A 17676-nucleotide genomic window follows, 5' to 3' on the forward strand; every position below is an offset into this window, starting at 1 on the left:
AGTAGTTTCAACTATATCTATTTAAGGGTTAAAACCCCTCGACCCTTCCTCATAGATCTCCTTATTTTGTCACTATTTATTTCTTCAATAAGTGACGAGATTCGGGTCACACAATCTCTAACAAAAATATAATTTTAAATTCTATAAAAAGATAAAATTAATTAATTTTAATATTGTAGTAACAACTCAATTGACATTTAAATTTTAATACTGAACAGAAAAACAAAACTTTCGATAAGAGAATAAATAAGTACTTAATTTGAAAAAAAAAATTAATGCTTTATTTTAGTTTCACTTTAACCTTTATTTTTTTAATCCAAAGTAATACTTAAAAAATAATAATTTTTGGGTGATCAAAATAAAACTGATTCAGAAGTTGTGGCGTGTACAATCATCCGCCATTAGAAATTTAACACTTGGATGATTAAAATGAAAACACCTTAAAATTAGGTGACGAAATTGCAAGATTTTATTTTGATTATCCAAAATGAAATCACTCAAAAATTAGGTTACGACACTATTTTTTGTTAAATTATATGTAAATGACGTGATATTTTATTAAACTAAAACAAATAATAAATTTAAAAATTTTCATATAAATTTAAATTATGTTTTTCTAAATAATTAAAATTATTTCTACAGTGCTACAACAATAATAAATGTGGTTTTTTATTTGTGGAAATATTTTAGATATATTTGTTTAAATTGTTTTGAACAATCTTATTATAGGTTCGGATTATAATTGCTCTTTTTTATACAATGTCTAAAGCTGCCCATAACCGCTCTTCAACCCATAAATAAGAGGATAATACGCTTCAACACAATTGAATCTATGTCCTCTTGCATTGGAAACAATAATAATTTTAATATGATTTGATAAAAATAGTCACATATATAATGGTGAAATTGAACCAAAACAAAATTCGTGTATGATATTACCCATTGAATCAAAGTTCATAATTTTATTTTTCCTATTTTTATTTTTCTTATATGTAAAAGTGTCGGACAAGATCCACAAATGATGGGACGTAAACGTAAAATAATCTTATAAAATATTTTGATTGGAGACCCAATATTATCGAATTCAAAAGGGATAAAATACCATTTAGTCCTTGAACTTGGTAATTTTTCTTACCGTGGTCTTTAAAAATATTTTGGTTCACATTAGTCTTGAAATTTAGAAGAATTTTTTAATTTAGTCCCTAAATGTGGATTCCATTAAAGTATGACAACGTGACATTCTAAGTTGCACCATGTCATCCGAAAATGTTTTATTATTTTTAAAATTTGAAGTTATATTCTTTAGATTGTACATATATATTTTTTAAAATTTTACATGCCATAATCTTAGAATACCATGTCATCACACTTTAATGGAATCCAAGTTTAGTGATCAATTTGAAAAAAATTGTCAAATTCCGAGACCAATGTGAACAAATAAGGACCAAGTTGGAAAATATACCAAGTTCAAGCACTAAAAGTTGCTTTATCCCTATTCAAAAGCATTCAAAACGGCACCGTTTTAAGTAGCCGAAAACGGGTACAATAAAAAGGCATGATTATTGAATCAAAAGACTTCAAAGAAAAAAGAAACACAGAGATTCAAATGAAAGGCAGCGTGATTCAAATGAAAAGCAGCAACAAAATCCAAAGCCAAACGCAGTTAAAGAGCGAAAAGCCATTAAAGCCACCGTTTAGACCTGCAAAAGACGATACCAAGCCTCTTCTTCAAGACCCGGTAACCCTTTTTTCTTATAATCAATTTCTTTTTCTTTTTCTTTTTTCTAATGGGTTTTCTGTTTTAGGTTGAAGATATTTTGGGTTTAATTGTTTTACAGATACTGAGATCAGACCCCAATGAAACAGAGGAAGCTGTGCTGCGTTTGCCTCCTTTTCCTTCACTCAATTGAAAATTGATTTCCATGGATTTTGGCATTGTATTGTAAGACTTAAAATTGCTTTAATTGCTGTTAATTTGTGGTGTTTGTTTGTTTAATTGTGTTCGTAGATGAATGGGTTTTCGTGTTTCGATTCATTGGTGGAAACAACAAGTTGCAAGTTTAATCTTTAAATCCCATTCATTAGAAATTACAAAGTCCTGAGAGTTTTTGACAAAAAAAAAAAGCCTGCTATAAGATTATCTTGATGGGTTGTTTTCTCATTGTTCTTTGTGTGTCTATTGTGTTTCCATTGGTTTCTTAGTTGTAAATTTGTTTATAGGCTCAGGGGTTTCTTACCATTGAAGATTCAAGAGCACTAGAAGCTCTCATACTTGGGTCTACCCATATATATAAAGGTTAAATCCTTGTGCTTGCGAAAATTGTGGATTTAATATCTTAAATTACTAAAAATTAAAATTAAAATTCACAACTTATTTACTTTTTAAAATTTTAATCACAATACGTTAACTCTTAAATTCATTGAGTTTTGTTATTATTAAATCTAATACGGCAAATATATTATCACATCTTAAATTGTTATTTTCATATTTTATTAACTAAAAGTCCAATTAATGATTAACTTTTATAATTTACGTCAGGACTGAAATTTAATAATTCTAAAATTATAAGGATTAATAATGATCAAATTTAAAACTGTGCAGATAATATAAGACTAATAATTAATTTAAATAAATGTATTTAATTATTACTATTTTAGTCACGATTAAAATTTGAAAATATAAAGAAAAATTGATCAAGTTAACATATAAAATTAAATTCATAACTTTTACAATAGTATGGAAAGAGTTAGAGCAAGATCACTAATGCTTTTTGTAATTGGAAATATATATTTTCAAAATAATTCCACAACATTGAAAAGAACATTTTAATTCCACATCATTACTTTATATCAAGAAAATATTACACATAAGTAATATTTAATAGGAGCAAAGGGTGTTAACACTTATACATTTTTAAAATACAAAAACTAAATAGCAAGGGCTTGAGGTATATTTAGACATCCCTAGTGTACTCCCCTCCTCTAAACATTTAACATGCAACATCGAGAGAAAGCAAATAACAGATAAAATTAGGGGAAGAAAACAAAATCCACCCTTTTATCCCTCGGTAAAATTGTCACCAATGGCATGGATTTCATGATACAGTCCTTCCATAGCATAGACAAGCAAGATAGAGATTTTTTGCCCATTTTTCCTACACAATAACAAAATTCACATGAAAATATAATACTTACATACATACATACATACATACATACATACATACATACATTTACAAATCACCATATAGATTTAATCATACAAGGAATTAACATGTTAATACAGAGCTATCAAGAAGTAATTCCTGTAAGGATACTTGGATTAGGTCGATGAGGAGTGATGACGATTCGGTTCTAAATGCCTATAGGCACTAGGAGTGATAACGATTTGGTTCTGATTGGGGTTTTGGACAAAATTTGTGGTTATCTCGTACCATTGTGGTTCTTTAAGAAACCGAACAGAACTGAATTCCATCAATTCCGATCAACTGGAATCTGTTTTTGGTTTTTGGTTTTTCGGTTTTCTTGCTCATCCCTAGTAGGCACTGGTTAAGGATTAATGATTACCATTTTAGCTTCTTTTTTTTTTTTTAATTTAATGCATTACTTCTACTAAATTTTAGAAAAACATAAAGCATTAATTTACATTTTACTTTCCCTAAATCATTTTCATTTATGATATTAACTTCTCAAAATAGCAAGTTTTAGATGTATATAAAGTACACATTATAAAGAAGCAATAGAAATGTTACCTTAACATGTATGCTGGGAAACTGAGATGTGCGTAAAGTTTCTTGAGTTTCATCACCGGGTTTGCGCTTAGGGATGCTCAAGATTAGAGCAGCTTGATCCAAAGTTGCAGCTGTCGATGTGATTCTATAACCACTATCCCAACGTCTGTGGATTCCTTCACTTGGATAGAGAAAATCAAGTTCCACAACCTATAAAACCGGTAGAAAGGATGGAATGAATTCAAACTAAACAAGTTCAGGGATTAATTTTGTGAACTCATGATGAGTTAAATACATTTATAGCTTTTTAATATATCTAATAAAATTAATAATATTAAGTTCCGTCTGAATAACTTTCTAGAAGTTATGGTTAACCCTAACAATTGTTTTTTTTACATCAATCCCCAATTAAATGGACAATATTATTAACTTCCAAGTTAATATGAATTCAAACAAACAAAGAAAACCATTGATCAATTATCAAATTGCTATGGAGAACCCAAATAATGTTAGTGCAACTGAGATGAAACCTGATCACTGAAGCCTGCATTGCGAGACATAACAACACCCCATCGGCTTCCAGCAGTTGTCATCGAGGTGACATAAAAACCCTCTCTCCACTTTTTGTTTATCCACTTAAAGGGGAAAGAGTCACTTACTTTATAAGATTGTTGAGTGTATTGGGTACCTACACAAATTATCATGATTCGGAAATCTTGAGCCATAAAAGTAAATGAAAAAGGAAAAAAAGAAGAAGCAGTTTTGCTTAGATATTGTTTGTCCGAAGTGCAAACTTTGATAAAAACTAACATGTTCGCCTAACTACTTAAGTAATTCAGTTCTCATCTAATCAATCCCCTTGGTTTCTAGTAACTCCTAAGATTACAAGATTTAAATCAAAGGAGAAAAATGAACAAAAGAAACAAAGCTACAATTGAGAGTTGGAAGGAACATCCATGTCAAAGAAAAGATGTCACACCATCACCTAGATCCTCGATATACCATATTCTCCTCCCAAACCCATCTTAAGCGATTTTGATTTTAGCGTTCATTTATTCCATTAAAACCAAAATTTCATCAGACTTTTACACAAACCAGAATACAAACTGACCTTTGGACATAACAACAAGGGAATTTCCACTGTTTGAACCAGCAATAGAACTAATGTAATAGTTTTTCTCCCACTGATCCATGATCCACTCCTGGATATTCAGAAGAATAAGCCATTCCTTAATATAAATATTTTACTTAAGCAATCATAACAATATGCAATAGGTCACCTTGTGTAAGAAGGAAGGTGATAGCTCATAAACTTGGCTTGTAAAACCAGTCCCTGCATCCATGATCAATGCCCAAAGATTGGTACAAGATGCCACACAGCTTATTAGCAGACCATCTGCTATTCCTTTCTCCACATGTTGAGCCAACCTTGCATCTGCCACATTGTAATGATACCTAATTGCATGATAACCAAACAGTGAAGTTGAAACATCAAACACAGAAAGCTAGTACATATGAGCATTTTTTCCCTTATTGCCTACAGGCCGATCATACTCCAGCTAAAGCAAAAGATAAAACGGGCAAGAGGAGGACTAAAGAGGTGTTTGATAGAGGACCACTAAAAAAATTTTTCACATGGTAAAAGGTTCTTTAACCACAAGTCAAAAGGAGACCAAACTAATTCAAATATATATATACTTAAAATTCTACTGTATGTTGCATTTGCTGCTTTCCTTTTGCTTCAAATGTTACGAAAATGAGAAATGAGCTAATAATTACAATCTAAATTTCCTTTTGAAAGTGAAATTATTAATTTCGCAAATCACATCTACTGTCTTTTAAAATGAAAAAGAAAATGAAGAGAAGAAACGGTGCAGTGAAAATGAAGACTACTCCAAAATACCTCTGCTTCATTGGAAGTCTGGCATTGTAGACTGAAATCCACTGGGTAGCAGGAACACCAAGACGAACCTTCTTCTTGGGTTGATCATCTTCTTCATCAATGTTCAACCTACCTCGCTTTTGGCCTACTTGATAAATAATCTACCAAAATTTCACAATTATCATTAATGTGTTTACAGATTTTCTAAAGTCTTAACTGGCAGATGACAGTGAGAGCATGGGGAACCCTTGGGCCCCTACCCCCAAGATCTTAGAACCCCTTAGTATGAATGCATATTTACATTAAATACATTTAAATTGGCCTCCGAAAATTAATATTACTATTTTTATTTTTTATATATATATTTTGCATGCAACCAAATTTTATGCATTGACAAAAGGAGTTAGAAGACCGGTATTCTATATAATTATTATTTCAAAGTAATATAAAATTATCACATGCAACATGCGTGACAACAAATACTAGACCACTAGTACATATAAATACCTTTTGAGCACCATCTGTGTTTATTGGCCTTATAGCTGGATTTGGTCCTAACAAGCCCTCAAATAAAGATATTAGTTTGGAGTAGTTGGGCTCCTCGTCAAATTTCATATTCACCACAATCTCAAGAAATTGTTTTAGTGCAGGAGGACAGAAGCAGCAAAGCATTTCAGGGGATGTAGCCATTTTCTTTTTGCAGACTAAGAACGATTTGTTGTCACCCTTGATTTAGAAAGCAAAACAAAGAATGAGAAAACAATACAGTTATAGATGATGAGGGCTAAAATAACTGATATGCAACTCACTACGATAATTATATCAGCCATACCTGATAGCCCTGCCACGGTAATCGACCTCGATGCAGGAATATGAGTGTGTATGCTAGAGACTCAAGATCATCTCTTCTGCTGGCAGTTCTTCCCAAATGCGCATGAGCACTAGCATATCGAACAGTTCCTCTGGTGAATACCAAAATTACAGAACACAAATGTGTCAGCAAAATAGTTGATCATACGCACCTATCTCCAACTAGACAAAAATTATACACACCTGAACATATCGGGACGTTGATCATAATCAACATGCAGCCCACTGCTGCTATCTTTCCACTTTGTTGCTGAGATGCCATGATGCAGACAAAACATAAGAAAAGAATCAAAATGGAAGCATTAAAGAGATACTGTAGGGATAAAGTGAAATTTACTCGCCTAATCCAAGGTCTACAAGAAATAATTTCTTCTCTTGTGGTGTAGATGGTTGACCAAGTAGAAAGTTCTCAGGCTTAACATCCCCGTGCACATAACTGGTATCACACAGGATCAACATTCAAAGAAAAAGTTGGTAGAAATCAAAAAAAGAGAAAAGAGTTGAAAATTAAGAAAGATACTAAAATTATAAATTTATAGAGCTTGCAAACCAACTAATATTCATACTAAAAATAATTAAGATCACCAACCCTTTGGAGTGCATCTTCTCTAATATTGATAGGGACTCAACTGCTATACATGCTACCATTTCTGCAGACATCCTGCATGTGAAATTGAGAACAAAAGTTTTAAATCAAAGATTAGTAGGCTTATTCCATCTTATCATCCATCAGTCTCAACGTCTACACAAAGGATTAGGAGGTGCCAAATGTTCCATAAAACGTGATAAAATTGGAAAAGAAAAACTAGCATAAAAATTCTTTTGCAGTGAAGGGTTAAGAAGAAAACCCCAAACATGTATTGATTCTAAGGATAAGGGCTTCCTAGAGTTGTGTACGAGTGTTCATGGCCTTTTAGCATTGGGTTTTGGGTTTGTTAGAGGGATGGATTAGTTAGTTATTCTTAAAATAGCCACCACCCCACTCCCCCCAAAAAACAGGTGAAGAAAGTAAACATAGCTCCCCAACTGGAAACCACTAAATAACTTAGATAGCCCAAGCATGAACATATACTCTCAATATATTTCTAGTGGAAAGAAGAAATGGTAAACAGTAATGGAGTATTTTTGTTTCTCCGACCTGTCTACTGAACAAAACTAAAAACAATTGTAAATCTATCAAATAAGAATGAAGCAAAATTTCACTTAATAAAGTGCTTCCTCTTATGTTGTCTCTCATTTCTAAATAAGCAAACCATAAGAAAAAGGAAGCAGGGCAGGGATGGAGTGTTAACAAGGTAATAAGACATGTCACTCACGCTTGCCCTGAAGAGTTCCAAACATCCCATAAGCTGGGCCCTAGCATGTCCATAACCTGAAAATACACAAGTATAAGTCAAGCATGGATTTATGATACGTACACAAATAGAAAACAAGCTGCAGATCATACCATCACATAATAGTCTCCTTGCTTCCCTTTGTAGTGTACTTTGGGAACTCCATGACTGCCACCAAGAGCACTGTTCACAACAAGATCAACAGTGTCAGATATAGTCATGACTTAGAAATGTTCCAAAGAAAAACTAGAAACGAGATAGAGCCACCTACTTGTAAACTTGCCATTCATACGGAGGACCATAATTACATCCTTTGCTGTTTCTATGCTCAAATTTCAGAGCAACCTAAAAGATGGCAAGAATGGTAACAGAACTAATATTAATATAAATAATTATGATCATATGAAACTTCCTATAGGCTTGAGACAGCAAACGATGGTTTACCTCCATGGCAGCAGAACCGGTTCCACGTTCATTTCCACCACTAACACGTCGTCCAACAAACACCTGACCAAATCCACCTTTACCTAGCTTTCTCTCTACTTTGTACACAGGAGATCCCCCAAAATGTACCTAGCAAAAGTTTAAAAGGAAAATAAATCCAATTATCCTAGCTGACTAAAAAAATGATATTATAATGATAGGACACAAAGATTACTGGAAAGAGTGTATTAGGTGAAGGTTTTCTCACTTTCTCCTTCTAACTTTTCACTCATTCGATGGTAGAGAAATTAGAAGGCACGGAAAATAGGTGGACCTTTAAAATTTCTCATTCCCTCAAAATTCAACCCTTCCACAGGTGGGAGGATAGCATTCACTAAACTTAAAAAAACCGATCACATCATTTACATGTTTACTCAATTCTTTTCCATCATCTCATTTTCCATCTATTGTACCAAAATGAATAATAATAAAATCAATTTCAGTGCCCTTTCCTTTCCCTCATTTTCCTTTCTTTCTAACAATTACAGCGTCAGGTAGACAACAAGGCTCGAAGTAATTGGCTCTCAACACTTAACACACAGACTCACACGCATAGACAACTATCAATAAGAGTTAAAGGCAAAAAACTGCTAAATCGAAAATATAGTGGCTCGGAACCGTAACAAGAACAACTATCAACAAGCAAGTGCCAAAGAAATACAACAAATAAATAATGGACAAGCCAAAACCAGAAGCATATAACCATACCCTCTCTGGAAAAGGTGCAGTATTCCCCTCCTCTTCCTGTCCAACAGCCCTGTTAGCACTCAACCCACCGCTATCGTCCCCCATCCCACCTTCCTTCCTTTTATCAACTTCCACCAACTCCTTCCTCTCGATATCGCTCCCTCTCTCAGAAATCGAAATCACCTGTTGGTTAAACTCACGATCCTCTCCACCGGTCGGAGCTACCACCCCCACCTGAACTTTATTCTCCTCCTTAAGTCTTTTCGCAGCCAATCTAGTCCTCGGCCTACCTACCTCTCCCTCAGCCGCACGTTTCCGACCTCGGTTGCTCCGCCCCGTCTGTTTTCCCCCTTGTTGCGGTTGAGCTAACGTGGTTCGACGTCTACTAACTCCTTTTCGAACCAGAGGCATTTCGTAAACCCCATAAAATTGAAACCAAACCCCAATAACCCAATCATTGTATAATTTCTTCAACAACACCAGCCATGTAAAAATTCAATAATTTAAAAAAAAAAGTTTGGGGAATTCACAACAAGAAATTGAAACGACTAATCAATTTTTGAAGGGACTTAAGGTTTAATTAGAGAGAGGAATCAAAAACGAGGAAGGATTTTTGAAGTAAATGAAGGATTAGGGTTAGGGTTTGGGGAGGAAAATTGGAAATTTGGTAGGAGAGGGGGGAATCAGAAAATAACAACAATAAAGGGAAATGGGAAAAAGAAGTAAAAGAGTGGCTTCCTTAGGCCGATAGCCAACTTACAGAGCCGAAATTGATATGCGAATGGATTAGAGTTGAGGTGGGCCCCATGTTTTCCTCCACGTCAGCATGTTTATTTTTATTTTTTTTTTACCTTTTCCCGCATTGTAAAGCAAAGACAATGCCTTTCTAATTTTACAAATGGATAACTTAAAAAGGGTTAACATATTGCTTGGTTGGTACCTGATTTTAATTTTAATGTTCATTTTGGTACCTGTGATTAGTTTCAATGTTCAATTTTCATTTTCCGACCGAATGATATCATATAGTACCAATGAATTTTTGACACACGTACCCTAATAATAAAAGGTGCTTAATTGAGACAAAAAAATTTAAATACCAAATTAAGCAATAAAGTTAGAGACCAGTGTGTTCAATTTAAACAAAAAAATTAAATATCAAATTGAAAAACTCAAATACCAAATCTAATATTAAATCAAAACTAAAATACTAAATTAAACATTAAAATCAAACTCTTAAAGTCATTTTTAATTTGCATAATTCAAATTCGAAGCTCAACTTTCAAATTATTTGAAGATGAGTTCATTTAAAATTAGTTGAGTTCAAATTCCAAGAATTTAAAAAACTAATTAAAATATTTTCATATGCAAAATTACGCACTTTTAAGAAAATCTATTATTCTCTCCCAAATTTCGATTTATATATATATATCTAAATAACATTTTATATTACATGTTAGGGCCACGTGTATGCCACATAGCACATATTTAACAGACACTAGCAAACATTGTTAACAGTTTTATTTTAAAATACAGAAATAAACAAAATTAGGACTAAATTGCAACATTTTAATAGTACAAGGACTTGGGAGATATTTTTAAGACATCCTAATGTCCACTATAAACATTTAACATGGGGAACACATCAGAAGGAAACAGATGGAGATAACATGTAGGGAACTTCCCCCTTTTTTCCCTAGGAAAATTGTCACCACCATTGATACCCCATTTCATGATACAGTCCTCCCATAGCATAGACAAGCAAGATAGAGATTTTTTGCCCATTTTTCCTGCACAGAACAACAAAGCTCACATGAAAAATGGCATATATATATAAATGAACTATATACTAGATTTTGTCACACTCACAACATTTTAAGTTCAAACCCCATTATGCGCAAATATTTTGCAAGATTTTATATGAAAAGACCAAATTACCTTCAAAATAATATCTACTGCTTATTAAAAGTGAGGGACTTTTGGTATATTCATTACTGAGTTAGTGACCCAGTTGATGGCACCAACTCAATAAAACACTTAAATATAGTAATAGATTTATATATCATCATATAGATTTAAACATAGTTTGACAGCGATAACATAAGGAAGCAATGGTTAAGCCCCTTATTGGGGTCATCTCACAAATTAGGGTTCAAACCCAGTCATTGTTATCGCCTCCCCTATTTATAATTTGTACCAAAAAAATTAGACAAGGGATGTTCAGAGATGGATTTCATTTTAACGAAAACCCTTTACCATTACACCACGGACTCGGTTGACAAACATAGACAATGTGTTGATATAGATTGCAGATCATAAGCTATCAAAGATAGTTCTTAGGTTAAGTTAAACACCAATTAAGGATAGATTTCTTACCATTTTAGGGGATAAAATTGCATTTAATACAATGTTTTTATTGAATTTAAGAAAAAGTAATGCACATTAAATACAATTTTCTTTATAAAAGGGCTATTAATTGGAAGAAATGGAATGTCAAAATTCTTGTCATTCATAAATATAACTTCTTATTTCCCTAAAAAAATATTAACTTCTTAAAACTGGCAAAGTATATACTAAAAAGAAGCAATAGAACAATTACCTTAACATGTGTGCTGGGGAATTGAGATGTTCGTAAAGTTTCTTGAGTTTCATCACCGGGCTTGCGCTTAGGAATGCTCAAGATTAGTGCAGCTTGATCTGAAGTTGCAGCTGTTGAAGTGATTCTATAACCATTATCCCAACGTCTGTGGATTCCTTCGCTTGGATAGAGAAAATCAAGTTCAACAACCTACAAAAACCGGTTGAAAATAGTTAATAAGATAGCAGGTGCATCTAATCTGAATACTTGTAGTGCAACTGAGATCAAACCTGATCACTGAAACCAGCATTGCGAGACATAACAACACCCCATCGGCTTCCAGTAGTTGCCATTGAGGTTACGTAAAAGCCCTCTCTCCACTTTTTGTTTATCCACTTAAATGGGAAAGAGTCACTTACTTTATAAGATTGTTGAGTGTATTGGGTGCCTACAAACGTTATCATGATTCAGAAATCTTTATATAAGTACAAATTTTGGTAAAAAAATCAACATCTTTGTCTACATGCTTGATTGAAGTACCATTCAGGTTTCTGTAAAAGGATTTAGCAATGTTTTTAAAACCGGATCAGTTCACTGGTCCGAACGATCTGATTAAAAAATTATTAGAAATAAAAACCCGGTTAACCGGTCCATACCGGTTCCCGGTCTAACCAGTTCACAGCCACTCTCCAGACCCGGACCCTGGTCGATCCAGTCTGGTTCAAGCAACATTTGGATATAGAGCTAAGTTGGTACATGCATCAATTAAAACATATTGAAAAAAAATGTCGTAGCAACTAAAACCACAATATTTCAAGTTTCAATTTCAGCCTTTATCTATCTATTTATTCCATCAAAACCACAATTTTATCAGACAATTTAGACAAACTAGAATATGAACAGACCTTTGGACATTACAACAAGGGAGCTGCCACCGCTAGAACCAGCAATAGAACTAATGTAATAGTTCTTCTCCCACTGATCCATGATCCACTCCTGTATAATTGAAAAAAATGAGTCATTCCTTGAACACCAGTCGTAATAGGAAAGAAAGTATTAACCATAACAATATGCAATAGGACACCTTGTGTAAGAAGGATGGTGAAAGCTCATAAACTTGGCTTGTGAAACCAGTTCCAGCATCCATAATTAATGCCCAAAGATTGGTATAAGATGCCACACAGCTTATTAGCAGACCATCAGCCATTCCTTTCTCCACGTGTTGGGCCAACCTTGCATCTGCCACATTGTAATGATACCTAATTGCATGATAACCAAACAGTTAAATTGAAACATCAAACGAGGACAGCTAGTATATATTAACATTTTTACTCCTTAAGGTCTACACGTTCCAAAATACCTCTGCTTCATTGGCAGTCTTGCATTGTAGATTGAAATCCACTGTGTAGCAGGAACACCAAGACGAACCTTCTTCTTGGGTTGATCATCCTCTTCATCAATGGTCAACCTACCTCGCTTTTGGCCGACTTGATAAATAATCTACCAAACATTCCAGGATTGTTATTTTTCTACTGCCTTTATTAACTTAAAATTATTAAATTTTATATATACTTTAAAAATAAAAAGCATCACATGTATATTCATGACGACAAACACTAGTACATGTCAATACCTTTTGAGCACCATCTGTGTTTATCGGCCTTACAGCTGGATTTGGTCCTATCAACCCCTCAAATAACGATATTAGTTTGGAGTAGTTGGGTTCCTCATCAAATTTCATATTCACCACAATCTCAAGAAACTGTTTTAGTGGTGGAGGACAGAAGCAGCAAAGCATTTCAGGTGATGTAGCCATTTTCTTTTTGCAGACTAAGAATGATTTGTTGTCACCCTTGATTTGAAAGTACAAGAAAGAATGAGAAAACAATATAAACAATGAATACTAAAACAATGAATGCTAAAATAACTCTCTGATATACAACTCACTGTGATAATCAAATCAGTCATACCTGATACCCCTGCCATGGTAGCCGGCCTCGATGTAAAAATATGAGCGTATAAGCAAGAGACTCAAGATCATCTCTTCTGCTAGCAGTTCTTCCCAAATGCGCATGGACACTTGCATACCGAACAGTTCCTCTGGTGAAGATGAAAATTACAGAACACAACAATATCAGCAAAAGAGTTCATCATAAACAAGTCTCCAATTAGACAGACATTATACACACCTAAACATATCAGGTCGTTGATCATAATCAACATGCAGTCCACTGCTGCCATCTTTCCATTTTGTTGCTGAAACATCATGGTTTAGATCAAACATAAGAAAAGAAACTCAAATCCAAGCATAAAAAGGAACTGTGGGGCTAAAATAGAATTTACTTGCCTAATCCAAGGTCAACAAGAAACAACTTCTTCTCTTGTGGCGTGGATGGTTGACCAAGTAAAAAGTTCTCAGGTTTAACATCCCCATGCACATAACTGTATCACATAAGATCAACATTGAAATCAAAAGTTAGTAGAAACAAAGACAAAGAGGTGAAATATAGATTTAACATTTTAAAAAGATACCAATATTATAGATTTATAGAGCTTTCATGAAAACTAGCATTCAAACTAAACATAAAAAAAATCACAAACCCTTTGGAGTGCATCTTCTCTAGTATAGATAGGGACTCAACAGCTATACAAGCTACCATTTCTGCAGACATCCTGCATGTGAAATTAAGAACAAAAATTAATATCCATGACTAGTGGGCTTGTTCCATGTTAGAGTCCATCTACCCCAATGTTTATACAAAGGATTACAACGCACAGATATTCCATAAGAAAGTTATACATTTGAGAAAAAAAGAATGCATGCACTTCTTTTGCCAAGCAAGGTCAAGAAGACAACCCCTGCATTTCCCCTGGGAAACAAGCAGACCATCAATCCCACCCAACCCCACAAAAACACTCAATATAACCAGAAGCTTAGATGCTCAATTCCACCCTACCAAGAGATCAACAATAAGAGGAGTGCATGCCCCTACTTCAATTGGGCCTTTGGGTTACTACTTTATATAGAACGACCAGTAATGAAAAGAGGGCCAGCAGTCAGCCAGCTAAGCTAACATCTAATTGAGCATATATAGATTATATGGGCTAGTGTTTTTTCAGTTGTGTATAAGTTCATGTTGTCCTTTAGGACTGGACGTTGGATTTTTCATAGTTTTTCTTAAAACAATCCAAAAAAATACCCTAAGGGAGTACTATTATTTCTTCGAGTTGTGTCTGATGGGTGAAACTAAAAGTCTGTCAAACACAGGTGGCAGTGCTGGGTTTGGGTGTGCGTCCGAAACAGGCATGTTCATTTTTTCTGAGTTCAAGGTATTTTGACTGTCTGTGCACGATCATATCCCAATACCCATGTCCATTTAAGCGTTGGACGTGAATGTCAGACACCAGTACTTCATGAAAAAGGGGGTGGGGTGGAGAGACGGGAGTCTGAACAAGGTCACAAAGACATGCCACTTACGTTTGCCCTGAAGAATTCCAAACATCCCATAAACTGGGCCCTAATATGTCCATAACCTGAAAATACAATAGCAGCAGTTAAGCCATGATTTAAGATAGATGCACAAACAGAAAGACAAGCTGCAGCCCATACCATCACATAATAGTCTCCTTGCTTTCCTTTGTAGTGCACTTTTGGAACTCCATGACTACCACCTAGAGCACTGTTTACCAAAAACCCAACACAATGTTATCACATGTAGTCATAAATTTAGAAATGTTCCAAAAAAAAAAAACTATAAAGGAAATACAGCCACCTACTTGTAAACTTGCCATTCGTAAGGAGGACCATAACTACAACCTTTGCTGTTTCTATGCTCAAATTTCAGAGCTACCTAAAAGAATGCAAAAACAATAACAGAACTAATGTTAATATCAAGAAATAAGATTATATGGAACTTTCTATGGCTTAAGATAGTTGAAGATGGTTTACCTCCATGGCTGCAGAACCAGTTGCACGTTCATTTCCACCACTAACACGTCTTCCAACAAACACCTGGCCAAATCCACCTTTACCAAGCTTTCTTTCTATCCTGTACATAGGAGATCCCCCAACTTGAACCTAGCAAAGTTATAGCAAAACAAAAATCAAATCAACCAAACTAAACTGAAAATTAATGAACCCAGAAAACAAGTTACCAGAAAACAAAGAAAGAAAAGAGGAAAATTAATTAAATAGACAAACAATTACACAAGGAAAAATAATTAATTAGACTAAAAGGGAAAAGAGGACTATCATTAAAAATATAAATGCTTTCAACAATAAAACAAAAGCATACCCTCTCAGGGAAAGGTGCAGTACTTCCCTCCTCTTCCTGTTCGGCAGCCTTATTAGCACTCAACCCACCGCTATCGTCCCCCATCACAGCTTCTTTTTCTTTATTGTCTTTTACCAACTCCTTCAAAATATCGCTCTCTCTCTCAGAAATCACTACGACCTGAGGGTGTTCCTCCTCCTCCTTTAGTCTCTTGGCGGCCAATCTCGTCCTTGGCCTACCTACCTCAATAACCGCCGCCGCCGCACGTTTCCGAACTTGATTCCTTGTTTGTTTCCGGGTTTCTTGTGGCTGCTGAGGCTGCGCTAACTTGGCACGGCCTCTACAAACTCCTTTTCGCAACTCAGGCATTTCATAAACCCCATAAAATTGAAACGAAACCCCAATAATTCAATCATTGTATGGTTTCTTCTACAACGGCGGCCATGGAAATTTCTCAATTTTTTTTTTTAAAAAGGAATGGGGAAAATTTTTACAATAAATTCAATTTATCAAAAATTGAAGGGGCTTTTAGTGTAATTAGAGAAAGGATTGGAACAAAGGGGGAGGATTTTAAGCGAATTTGAGGGTTAGGGTTAGGGTTTTGGCAGAGGAAATTAAATAATAATAATAATAATAATAATAAAGGATATAGAAAATGGGGGATGAAAAAAGGCGCAAGTTTTTGACGAAAATAGTTTGTGAGAGATGATGGAAATCGTGTATTGAGTTGAAGTGGGTCCCATAGATATGACGCCACGTCAGCATTTATGAAATGGATAGCTACCGGACCGGATCAAATCAGTTGATTGAATCGATTGAATTGAGAATTGGTCATGATATTAATTTAGAGAGAGATATTGAATCGGTTGATCAAAAATCAGTATGAATCAGTTGAACTGGATAAAAAAACTAGTTGAATAGGATTTTTAACATTTTTATATTTTTTAATGATTTATTTAATCGAATCGAACAGATCAATTGGACCGACAAACTGATAGCTTGTCCAACTCAACCAGCAATCTGAGTCTGCAAATCTTGATGCTGATTGTGCAATTCGATTTTTTTTATTAGATTAATATATCATTTAATACTTAACTTTACCTTCATATTCAATTTAATATAAAATGTTTTTGTTGTCTTAATTTAATACCCAAGTTTAACTTTAATATTCAATTTATTAACCAAACCAAATAATACAATGTGACCTAATAAATATTTTATGCGTATGCGCCCAAGTAAAATAATATATATATATATATATATACATAATTCAGAATTTGAGGACTAAATTAAATATTAAAACCAAATTGAAGAACTTAATTGAGACAAATAAATAACTTAAGGATCAAATTGAAAAAAACTCAACTACCAAATTTAATATTTAAGTCAAATTCAGATATCAATTTGGGATAAAAAAATCTTAAAAATTTAACTGAATATTAAAATTAAACTCAACAACCTTCTTTATTTCCCTCATTTGTTTTTTAATTAATCTATTATTTGGTATTAATGTTGAATTTTCTAATACAAAATTCTAGAATATATAATCTAAAAATTTTACTTAAATTTTTAAATATATAATTAAAAGATTATGAAATAAAAAAGTTTAAAAATAAAAATAGTTTAAATCTAAAAAACAAAAATTGATTGGTTTGACCAGCGCTAGTCGGCGAGTGGAATCTCATGCTGGTCGCATTTTTTTACCAAAAATCAAATCAGTCTATAATATTTTAATTAAAAATATATTTTTTTAATTACAAAATCTAAAATGAATTTTTTGAAAAAATAATATAACAAGTGAATTTTTATATAATTTTAAGAATTATATTTATTTTTAAAA

The 17676-nt window shown here is 33.7% G+C and overlaps 2 protein-coding genes across 8 annotated transcripts; one reads left to right on the forward strand and one right to left on the reverse strand.

The window, feature by feature from the left end:
* Positions 1 to 1558: 1558 nt before the first annotated feature.
* LOC105790100 (uncharacterized) lies at positions 1559 to 2161 on the forward strand. 2 transcript variants are annotated; one of them, XM_012617514.2, is made up of 2 exons: positions 1559 to 1738; positions 1806 to 2161. In XM_012617514.2, exons 1-2 carry the CDS (start codon positions 1607 to 1609, stop codon positions 1908 to 1910), a joined length of 237 nt encoding a protein of 78 aa, XP_012472968.1. In that variant the 5' UTR covers positions 1559 to 1606; the 3' UTR covers positions 1911 to 2161. The 2 variants fall into 2 exon arrangements, with proteins under 2 accessions (XP_012472968.1, XP_012472969.1); XM_012617515.2 differs by having other exon boundaries at positions 1564 to 1738; positions 1839 to 2161.
* A 651-nt stretch (positions 2162 to 2812) lies between these two features.
* Positions 2813 to 16505, reverse strand: LOC105790102 (casein kinase 1-like protein HD16). Of its 6 annotated transcripts, none has more exons than XM_052634642.1 (16): positions 15858 to 16505; positions 15512 to 15640; positions 15340 to 15413; positions 15173 to 15242; positions 15041 to 15096; positions 14164 to 14235; positions 13910 to 14004; positions 13752 to 13818; positions 13533 to 13662; positions 13196 to 13414; positions 5635 to 5774; positions 5012 to 5186; positions 4843 to 4933; positions 4262 to 4419; positions 3753 to 3941; positions 2813 to 3155 (listed from the first exon to the last, which is right to left on the reverse strand). In XM_052634642.1, exons 1-16 carry the CDS (start codon positions 16203 to 16205, stop codon positions 3096 to 3098), a joined length of 2073 nt encoding a protein of 690 aa, XP_052490602.1. In that variant the 5' UTR covers positions 16206 to 16505; the 3' UTR covers positions 2813 to 3095. The 6 variants fall into 6 exon arrangements, with proteins under 6 accessions (XP_052490602.1, XP_052490601.1, XP_052490599.1 ...); XM_052634641.1 differs by lacking the exons at positions 13196 to 13414; positions 13533 to 13662; positions 13752 to 13818; positions 13910 to 14004 and adding exons at positions 6121 to 6339; positions 6446 to 6575; positions 6667 to 6733; positions 6825 to 6919 and having other exon boundaries at positions 15858 to 16502; XM_052634639.1 differs by lacking the exons at positions 13196 to 13414; positions 13533 to 13662; positions 13752 to 13818; ... (2 more) ...; positions 15041 to 15096; positions 15173 to 15242 and adding exons at positions 6121 to 6339; positions 6446 to 6575; positions 6667 to 6733; ... (2 more) ...; positions 7800 to 7855; positions 7931 to 8000 and having other exon boundaries at positions 15858 to 16501.
* Positions 16506 to 17676: the final 1171 nt, after the last annotated feature.

This window comes from Gossypium raimondii, chromosome 8 (genome assembly GCF_025698545.1).
Source record: "Gossypium raimondii isolate GPD5lz chromosome 8, ASM2569854v1, whole genome shotgun sequence".
In the NCBI taxonomy this organism is placed as follows: Eukaryota; Viridiplantae; Streptophyta; class Magnoliopsida; order Malvales; family Malvaceae; genus Gossypium; species Gossypium raimondii.